The sequence below is a fragment of the Agelaius phoeniceus genome, unplaced genomic scaffold, assembly GCF_051311805.1.
Source record: "Agelaius phoeniceus isolate bAgePho1 unplaced genomic scaffold, bAgePho1.hap1 Scaffold_113, whole genome shotgun sequence".
Taxonomy (NCBI): domain Eukaryota; kingdom Metazoa; phylum Chordata; class Aves; order Passeriformes; family Icteridae; genus Agelaius; species Agelaius phoeniceus.
This window is the reverse complement of record NW_027509877.1, coordinates 2,725,431-2,736,654: the sequence shown is the minus strand read 5'-3', so window position 1 is coordinate 2,736,654 and position 11,224 is coordinate 2,725,431. Positions and strand designations below refer to the sequence as shown.

Here is an 11,224-nt window from a genome sequence, read left to right as displayed (position 1 = left end):
TAATGGATAATTAATGATTGATAATTGATAATGGATAATGGATAATGGGTAATGGATAATTAATAATGGAGAATTAATAATTAGTAATTAATAATGGAGAATTAATAATTAGTAATTAATAATGGAGAATTAATAATGCATAATTAATAATGGAGAATTAATAATTAGTAATTAATAATGGAGAATTAATAATGGGTAATTAATAATGGAGAATTAATAATGCATAATTAATAATGGGTAATCAATAATGGATAATTAATAATGGAGAATTAATAATGGAGAATTAATAATGCATAATTAATAATGGGTAATTAATAATGGATAATTAATAATGGAGAATTAATAATGGCAAATTAATGATTGATAATTGATAATTGATAATAAATAATGGATAATTAATGATTGATAATGGATAATGGATAATGGATAATGGATAATGGATAATGGATAATTGATAATTAATAATGGAGAATTAATAATGGAAAATTAATAATGGATAATCGATAATTGATAATAAATAATGGATAATGGATAATTGATAATTAATAATGGAGAATTAATAATGGAAAATTAATAATGGATAATTGATAATTGATAATAAATAATGGATAATTAATGATTGATAATTGATAATTGATAATAAATAATGGATAATTAATGATTGATAATTGATAATGGATAATGGATAATGGATAATGGATAATTGATAATTAATAATGGAGAATTAATAATGGAGAATTAATGATTGATAATTGATAATTGATAATTAATAATGGAGAATTAATAATTAGTAATTAATAATGGATAATTAATAATGGATAATTAATAATGGGTAATTAATAATGGAGAATTAATAATGGAGAATTAATAATGGAAAATTAATGATTGATAATTGATAATGGATAATAAATAATGGATAATGGATAATTGATAATTAATAATGGAGAATTAATAATGGCAAATTAATGATTGATAATTGATAATTGATAATAAATAATGGAAAATTAATGATTGATAATGGATAATGGGTAATGGATAATGGATAATGGATAATTGATAATTAATAATGGAGAATTAATAATGGAAAATTAATGATTGATAATTGATAATTGATAATAAATAATGGATAATGGATAATTGATAATTAATAATGGAGAATTAATACTGGAAAATTAATGATTGATAATTGATAATTGATAATAAATAATGGATAATTAATGATTGATAATTGATAATGGATAATGGATAATAGATAACTAATAATGGAGAATTAATAATGGAAAATTAATGATTGATAATTGATAATTGATAATAAATAATGGAGAATTAATGATTGATAATTGATAATGGATAATAAATAATGGATAATGGATAATTGATAATTAATAATGGAGAATTAATAATGGAAAATTAATGATTGATAATTGATAATTGATAATAAATAATGGATAATGGATAATTGATAATTTATAATGGAGAATTAATAATGGAAAATTAATGATTGATAATTGATAATTGATAATAAATAATGGATAATTGATAATTAATAATTTATAATTAATAATGGAAAATTAATAATTAGTAATTAATAATGGAGAATTAATAATGGATAATTAATAATGGATAATTAATACTTAATAAGAAATAATTAATATTAAAATTAACTACTAATAAAAATAACTAATAAAAATAATAACTAATAATAAATAATAACGATTAATAATCAATAATCAATAATCAATAATCTATAATTAATAATTAATAACTAATACTAAAGAATAACTAATACTAAAGAATAACTAATACTAATAATAACTATTAATAATATATAATTAATAATATATAATTAATAATATATAATTAATAATTAATAATTAATAATTAATAATTAATAATTAATACTAAAGAATAACTAATACTAAAGAATAACTAATACTAAATAATAACTATTAATAATATATAATTAACAATATATAATTAATAATCAATAATAAATAATCGTTAATAATAATAATTAATAATTATTAATAATTATTAATAATTGATAATTTATAATTAATAATAAAGAATACCTAATAGTAAATAATAACTAATAACTATTAATAATGGATAATTAAATTTAAATTCATTTTAAAAATTAAAGAAATGAGATTTAAATTGTAATTGAATTATAAAAAATTCGAATAAATTCATTTCAGTTAAAATTCAATTTAAACTCATTTTAAGAAATTAAATTCCATGAAATTAAAATTCAATTTTTAATTACCCCACCCCCCCCACTCCCCATCCCCCATCCCCATTACCCCATCCCATCCCCATCCCCTCTCCCCTTTCCCCATCCCCATCCCCATCCCCATCCCCATCCCCATCCCCATCCCCATCCCCATCCCCATCCCCATCCCCATCCCCATCCCCATCCCCGCTCCCCTTCCCCCCCTTTCCCCATCCCCATCCCCATCCCATCCCCTCTCCCCTTTCCCCATCCCCATCCCGCTCCCCATCCCCTTTATCCCCTCTCCCCTTTCCCCTTTCCCCATCCCATCCCATCCCATCCCATCCCATCCCATCCATCCCATCCCATCCCATCCATCCCATCCCACCCCGCTCCCCATCCCTGCTCCCCATCCCATCCCCATCCCCATCCCCTCTCCCCTTTCCCCATCCCCTCTCCCCTTTCCCCCCCTTTCCCCATCCCATCCCCATCCCATCCCCATCCCCTTTCCCCATCCCCTCTCCCCTCTCTCCCCTTTCCCCATCCCCATCCCCTTCCCCTTCCCCCCCCTTTCCCCTTTCCCCATCCCCTCTCCCCTTTCCCTTTCCCCATCCCCTCTCCCCTTCATCCCCATCCCCATCCCCTTTCCCCCCTTCCCCTTCCCCTCTCCCCTCTCTCCCCTTTCCCCATCCCCTCTCCCCTTTCCCCCCCTTTCCCCATCCCCATCCCCATCCCCTCTCCCCTTTCCCCCTTTCCCCCTTTCCCCATCCCCATCCCCTTTCCCCATCCCCTTCCCTCTCCCCATCCCCTTTCCCCCCCTTTCCCCCCCCTTTCCCCATCCCCATCCCATCCCATCCATCCCCCCATCCCGCTCCCCCATCCCCATCCCCACTCCCCATCCCTGCTCCCCATCCGCATCCCCATCCCCATCCCCATCCCCTTCCCCTTTCCCCATCCCCTCTCCCCTCTCTCCCCTTTCCCCCCCCTTTCCCCATCCCCTTTTCCCCCTTTCCCCATCCCCATCCCCTTTTCCCCCGTTCCCCATCCCCTCTCCCCTTTCCCCCCTTTCCCCATCCCCATCCCCATCCCCATCCCCTCTCCCCTTTTCCCCCTTTCCCCATCCCCATCCCCTTTCCCCTTCCCTCCCTTTCCCCATCCCCATCCCCATCCCCTTTCCCTTTTCCCCCCCTTTCCCCATCCCCTCTCCCCATCCCCATCCCCATCCCCTCTCCCCTTTCCCCCCCTTTCCCCATCCCCTCTCCCCTTTCCCCATCCCCATCCCCTTTCCCCATCCCCTTTCCCCATCCCCTTTATCCCCCCCTTTTCCCCCCTTTCCCCATCCCCTCTCCCCTCTCTCCCCTTTCCCCATCCCCATCCCCTTTCCCATCCTATCCCATCCCATCCCATCCCCTTTCCCCATCCCCTCTCCCCTTTCCCCATCCCATCCCCATCCCCATCCCATCCCCATCCCATCCCCATCTCCAGCCCCATCCCCATCCCCTTTCCCCATCCCATCCCATCCCATCCCCATCCCCATCCCCTTTCCCCATCCCCTTTCCCCATCCCCTTTCCCCCCTTTCCCCCATCCCCATCCCATCCCCATCCCCTTTCCCCCCTTTCCCCTTCCCCTTTCCCCTTTCCCCCCATCCCCATCCCCATCCCCTCTCCATCCCATCCCCATCCCCAGCCCCTCTCCCCTTTCCCCCTTTCCCCATCCCCATCCCCATCTCCTTTCCCCTTTCCCCATCCCATCCATCCCATCCCCATCCCCTCTCCCCTTTCCCCCCCTTTCCCCATCCCCATCCCATCCCATCCCCATCCCATCCCATCCCATCCCATCCCATCCCATCCCATCCCATCCCATCCCATCCCATCCCATCCCATCCCATCCCATCCCCATCCCCCATCCCCTCTCACCTTTCCCCTTTCCCCATCCCATTCCCATCCCCATCCCATCCCCATCCCATTCCCATCCCCCTCTCCCCATCCCCATCCCCATCCCCTCTCCCCTTTTCCCCCCCTTTCCCCATCCCTCTCCCCATCCCCATCCCCACCCCGCTCCTCATCCCCATCCCCATCCCCATCCCCTTCCCTCCCCATCCCCATCCCCTCTCCCCTCTCCCCTTTCCCCTTTCCCCCCCTTTCCCCATCCCATCCCATCCCCCTTTATCCCCCCCTTTCCCCTTCCCCCATCCCCTTTCCCCCCCTTTCCCCATCCCCTCTCTCCCCCCTCTCCCCTTTCCCCCTTTCCTCATCCCCATCCCCTTTCCCCATCCCCCTCTCCCCTTTCCCCCCCTTTCCCATCCCCATCCCCTTTCCCCATCCCCTTTATTCCCCCCTCTCCCCTTTCCCCCCCTTTCCCCATCCCCTTTCCCTCTCCCCATCCCCTCTCCCCTCTCCCCATCCCATCCCCATCCCATCCCCATCCCCTCTCCCCTTTCCCTCTCCCCATCCCCATCCCCATCCCCTTTCCCCTTTCCCCCCCTTTCCCCATCCCCCATCCCCTTTGCCCCCCTTTCCCCTTCCCCTCTCCCTTTTCCCCCCTTTCCCCATCCCCTCTCCCCATCCCCATCCCCATCCCCTCTCCCTTTCGCCCCTTTCCCCCCTTTCCCCTTTCCCCATCCCCATCCCCTTATCCCCCCCTTTCCCCCCCTTTCCCTTCCCCTCTCCCCTTTCCCCCTTTCCCCTTCCCCTCTCCCCTTTCCCCCCTTTCCCCTTCCCCTCTCCCCTTTCCCCCCTTTCCCCATCCCCTCTCCCCTTTCCCCCCTTTCCCCATCCCCATCCCCATCCGCTCTCTCCCCCCTTTCCCCTTTTCCCCCATCCCCATCCCCTTTCCCCCCTTTCCCCTTCCCCTTTCCCCTTTCCCCCTTTCCCCATCCCCTTTCCCCATCCCCATCCCCTTTATTCCCCCCTTTCCCCATCCCCATCCCCTTTCCCCTTTCCCTATCCCCTTTATCCCCCCCTTTCCCCCCCTTTCCCCATCCCCTCTCCCCTTTCCCCCCTTTCCCCATCCTCTCTCCCCTCTCCCCATCCCATCCCATCCCATCCCATCCCATCCCCATCCCATCCCCATCCCCTCTCCCCTTTCCCCTTTCCCCCTTTCCCCCCTTTCCCCATCCCCTCTCCCCTCTCTCCCCTTTCCTCATCCCCTCTCCCCTTTCCCTCTCCCCATCCCCATCCCCTTTCCCCCCTTTCCCCATCCCCATCCCCATCCCCATCCCCATCCCCTTTCCCCCCCTTTCCCCAACCCCTTTCCCCTTCCCCTTTCCCCATCCCCTCTCCCCTTTCCCCCCTTTCCCCATCCCCTCTCCCCTCTCTCCCCTTTCCCCATCCCCTCTCTCCCCCCTTTCCCCTCTCCCCTTTCCCATCCCCTCTCCCCTTTATTCCCCCCTTTCCCCATCCCCTTTATCCCCCTTTCCCCATCCCCTTTATTCCCCCCTTTCCCCATCCCCTTTATCCCCCCCTTTCCCCATCCCCTCTCTCTTCCCTTTCCCCATCCCCTCTCTCTTCCCTTTCCCCATCCCCTCTCCCCTTTCCCCATCCCCTTTATTCCCCCCTTTCCCCATCCCCTCTCCCCTTTCCCCATCCCCTTTATTCCCCCCTTTCCCCATCCCCTCTCCCCTTTCCCCATCCCCTTTATTCCCCCTTTCCCCATTCCCTTCCCCACCGTGGATGCGCAGCCGGGTCCCTCGGGAGCCGTTCAGCCGCGGGTTCAGGACCCTGCACGCGATCTCGGGGTCGGCGCCCGGGGGGATCCTCAGGGAGCCCTCGATGCCGAACAGGCCCCGGGCGCCCTCGGTGACGGCGGCGGCGGCCGCGGGTTCGGCGCGGGGGCGGCCGCGCCCGTCCAGCCACAGCAGCCGCGGCTGCGGGAACCAACCCGAGGAGCGGCAGGACAGGGCCAGGCCCCCGCGGTCACGGCCGCGCAGGAGAACGGAGGGGGCGGCTCCCAGGGCTGCGGAGAAATGGGGATTTGGGGTTAAATCCCGTAAATTTGGGGTTTTGGGAGTCAAAGATTGGGGTCATGGAGGAGCTGTCACCACAGGAGAACGGAGGGAGCGGCTCCCAGGGCTGCGGAGAAAAGGGGATTTTGGGTTAAATCCCATAAATTTGGGGTTTTGGGAGTCAAGGATTGTGGTCATTGAGCTGTCACCACAGGAGAACGGAGGGGGCGGCTCCCAGGGCTGCGGAGAAAAGGGGATTTTGGGGTTAAATCCCGTAAATTTGGGATTTGGGAGTCAAGGATTGGGGTCATGGAGGAGCTGTCACCACAGGAGCACGGAGGGGGCGGCTCCCAGGGCTGCGAAGAAAAGGGGATTTGGGGTTAAATCCCGTTAAATTTGGGGCTTTGGGAGTCAAAGATTGGGGTCATGGAGGAGCTGTCACCACAGGATCATGGAGGGGGCGGCTCCCAGGGCTGCGGAGAAACGGGGATTTGGGGTTAAATCCCATAAATTTGGGATTTGGGAGTCAAGGATTGTGGTCATGGAGGAGGCATCACCACAGGATCATGGATGGAATCTCTGTGGAGAAACGGGAATTTCGGTTTAAATCCATAAATTTGGGTTTTTTGGGAGTCAATGATTCCATTCATTGAGGAGCTGTCACCACAGGATCATGGATGGAACCTCTGTGGAAAAACAGAGGAATTTTCAATTTCAATCCAATTAAATTTGGGTTTTGGGAGTCAAGGATTCCGTTCATCGAGGAGTTGTCACCATGGATGGAATCTCTGTGGAGAAACAGAGGAATTTTCCATTTAAATCCCATAAATTTGGGGCTTTGGGAGTCAAAGATTGGGGCCGTTGAGGAGCAGTCGCCACAGGATCATGGATGGAATCTCTGTGGAGAAACGGGAATTTCGGTTTAAATCCCGTTAAATTTGGGGTTTTGGGAGTCAAAGGTTCTGGACATTGAGGAGTTGTCCCCACAGGATCACAGAGGGAGCAGCTCTGAGGGCTGTGGAGAAACGGGGATTTCGGTTTAAATTCCATAAATTTGGGGTTTTGGGTGTCAAAGGTTCTGTTCATTGAGGAGCTGTCGCCACAGGATCATGGATGGAATCTCTGTGGAGAAATGGGAATTTCGGTTTAAATCCCGTTAAATTTGGGTTTTTTGGGAGTCATGGATTCCATTCATTGAGGAGTTGTCACCAGAGGATCATGGATGGAATCTCTGTGGAGAAACGGGAATTTCTGTTTAAATCCCATTAAATTTGGGTTTTAGGAGTCAAAGTTTGCGGTCATCGAGGAGTTGTCACCACAGGATCATGGATGGAGCTGCTCCGAGGGCTGCGGAGAAACGGGAATTTCGGTTTAAATCCCATAAATTTGGGGTTTGGGTGTCAAAGATTGCGGTAATTGAGTTGTCACCACAGGATCATGGATGAAACCTCTGTGGAAAAACAGAGGAATTTCCCATTTCAATCCCATTAAATTTGGGTTTTTGGGAGTCAAGGATTGTGGTCATTGAGCTGTCACCACACTGAATAGAATAGAATGTAATAATGTAATAATATAGTAATGATATATTATATATAATTTAATAATATAAAAATATATTTAATATAACAATTAATATATTTAATATAATTTATATTATGTAAAAAGTAAATAATATCTAATTACATAGCTGTATAATATATTTAAAAATATATATTTATATTATATATATATTATAATATATATTTTACTATAATATAATATATATTATTAATATAATATAATATAATATAATATAATATAATATAATATAATATAATATAATATAATATAATATATACAATATAATATATTATGTATATAATATATTATATAATATATATATTATATTATATAATATATTTAAATTTATTTTAATGAATTTAATAGAATTTATATAACATAGTATTATACATAATGTAATATATATAAGATATATTATATATATTATATATATTATTTAGTATATGTTTATTATATATATTATTTAGTATATGTATATATATTATTTAGTATATGTATATACACATATATGTATTTATATGTTTATATAATGTAATATTTATATTGTATAACACATAAGATGTTACACAGGTGATATTTTACAACATATAAGAAGTCAAATAGAAAAACCATATATAAAACATAAAAAATAAAAATTAAATCTACAAAAATTATAAATTATTTTTTACACTTTTAAAATAAACTATTTTTACATTTTTAAATGTAAAAATAGTTTATTTTAAAACTAGTTTATTTTAAAACTAGTTTATTTTAAATTTTTATTTTTACATTTTTAAATGTAAAAAATATTAGGCATAAATTATTTTAAAATATTTTATGATTTAATACTTATAAAATTTTAAGAAAAATTAAAATTTTGAAATGAAATGAATTTTAATCAAATGAAGAAGAGGGAACAGCACCAACCTGCCACTTCCAGCTCCACCAGCATAAATTATTTTAAAATATTTAATACTTATAAAATTTTAAAAAAAATTAAAAATTTTGAAATTAAATGAATTTCAATCAAATGAAGAAGAGGGAACAGCACCAACCTGCCACTTCCAGCTCCACCAGCAGAAATTATTTTAAAATATTTAATACTTATAAAATTTTAAGAAAAATTAAAAATTTGAAATTAAATGAATTTCAATCAAATGAAGAAGAGGGAACAGCACCAACCTGCCACTTCCAGCTCCACCAGCATAAATTATTTTAAAATATTTTATGATTTAATACTTATAAAATTTTTTTAAAGAAATTGAAATTAAATGAATTTTAATCAAATGAAGAAGAGGGAACAGCACCAACCTGCCACTTCCAGTTCCACCAGCAGAAATTATTTTAAAATATTTTATGATTGAATACTTATAAAATTTTAAGAAAAATTAAAGTGTGAAATTAAATGAATTTCAATCAAATGAAGAAGAGGGAACAGCACCAACCTGCCACTTCCAGCTCCACCAGCATAAATTATTTTAAAATATTTTATGATGTAATACTTATAAAATTTTAAGAAAAATTACAATTTTGAAATTAAATGAATTTTAATCAAATGAAGAAGAGGGAACAGCATCAACCTGCCACTTCCAGCTCCACCAGCATAAATTATTTTAAAATATTTTATGATTTAATACTTATAAAATTTTAAGAAAAATTACAAATTTTGAAATTAAATGAATTTTAATCAAATGAAGAAGAGGGAACAGCACCAACCTGCCACTTCCAGCTCCACCAGCATAAATTATTTTAAAATATTTAATACTTATAAAATTTTAAGAAAAATTAAAATTTGGAAATTAAATGAATTTTAATCAAATGAAGAAGAGGGAACAGCACCAACCTGCCACTTCCAGCTCCACCAGCATAAATTATTTAAAAATATTTAATACTTATAAAATTTTAAGAAAAATTAAAATTTTGAAATGAAATGAATTTTAATCAAATGAAGAAGAGGGAACAGCACCGACCTGCCACTTCCAGCTCCACCAGCACTTCCCAGGATTCCCCCTGGAAGGAGACCTGGCAGCCGTAGGAGCCCTGGTCGGAGCTCCGCACGTCCCTCAGCAGCAGGGACGCGTTCCCAGCTCGGAATTCCGCATGGAAAAGTTCGGCCCGGCCCCGGAACCGCTCATCCGGCTCCTCCCTCCGGCCCTTCCCCGCGTAGCTGCCCACGGGGACCCGCCGGGATCGGCCGGCGCGGAACGTCCAGCGGACGGAGAAATCCTCGGGAAGGGGCGCGGGTCCCAGCCGGCAGGGCAGGAGCACCTGGTCCCCGATGATCCCGAGGACGGGGGTTTTGGGAGCGCGGAGGAATCCGCCTGTTTCGGGGGGAAAACGGGACAGTTCTGGTTTATCCACGTCGCGTTTCCCCCCGTGGGGTTTTCAGCGGGGATGATTTCGTCCTCAATAAGAGAGGGATTCAGAGGAAAACAATGGGGATGTGGCGCTCATGGATTTGGTGTTTTGAACAACAACTCGATTTCCTGGCCGGTAAAATATTGGGGAAAATGGATGGGAATGGCAAATTCCGTCCGAAAAAGGACTCTCAAAGCTGGGATTTATCTCCAGGAAATTCCAGGTGGGAATCGCCGGCCCCCACAGTGGTTCCCAGGAAAGGTGGGAATGTCCCAGGGCCTGGAATTCATCCCCACAGCACCAAGGACACGTGAGGTGTTCCTTGGATATCCCCGTTCCCAGGGGTTCTCCCGGCATGGGGTTGGGATGCGGGTGATAAAAAATTGGAATTCCCTGAGCTGGAAGAGGATCAGAGTCCAAGCCCTGGCCCTGCACAGGAGAATCCCCACAATCCCAAAAATCCTGACAATCCCAATAATCCCCACAATCCTGACAATCCCAACAGTTCAAACAATCCAAACCCAACAATCTCAACAATCCCGACAATCCCGACAATCTCGACAATGCCAACAATCCTGACCATCGCGATAATCCCAACAATCCCAACCCAACTTTCCCAACAATTCCAACAACCCCAACAATTCCAACAACCCCAACAGTCCCAAGAATCCCGACAATCCCAGCAGTCCCGACAATCCAAACCCAACAACCTCAACAATCCCAACAATTCTGACAATCCCGACAATCCAATCCTGACAATCTTGACCATCGCGATAATCCCAACAATCCCAACCCAACAATCCCAACAGTCCCGACAGTCCCAACAATCCAAACCCAACAATCCCGACAATCCAATCCCAACAATCCCGACAATCGCGATAATCCCAACAATCCCAACCCAACTATCCCAACTATTCCAACAACTCCAACAGTCCCAACAATCCAAACCCAAGAGTCCCGACAATCCCGACAATCCCAACAGTCCCAACAGTCCCGACAATCCCAACCCAACAATCCCAACAATCCCAACAATCCAATCCTGACAATCCTGACAATTGCAATAATCCCAACAATCCCAACCCAACTATCCCAACAATCCCAACAGTCCCAACAATCCAAACCCAAGAATCCCAACAATCCAATCCCGACAATCTCGACAATGCCAACAATC

At 43.0% G+C, this 11,224-nt stretch overlaps 1 protein-coding gene across 1 annotated transcript; it reads right to left on the bottom strand.

The window, feature by feature from the left end:
* Positions 1 to 5,879: 5,879 nt before the first annotated feature.
* On the bottom strand, positions 5,880 to 10,822 carry LOC143693009 (butyrophilin subfamily 3 member A2-like; the record flags this gene model as incomplete). Its single annotated transcript, XM_077173092.1, has 3 exons — positions 10,756 to 10,822; positions 9,666 to 10,016; positions 5,880 to 6,167 (listed from the first exon to the last, which is right to left on the bottom strand). Coding segments are annotated over exons 1-3 (706 nt in total), but the record flags the coding sequence as incomplete, so codon positions are not given.
* Positions 10,823 to 11,224: the final 402 nt, after the last annotated feature.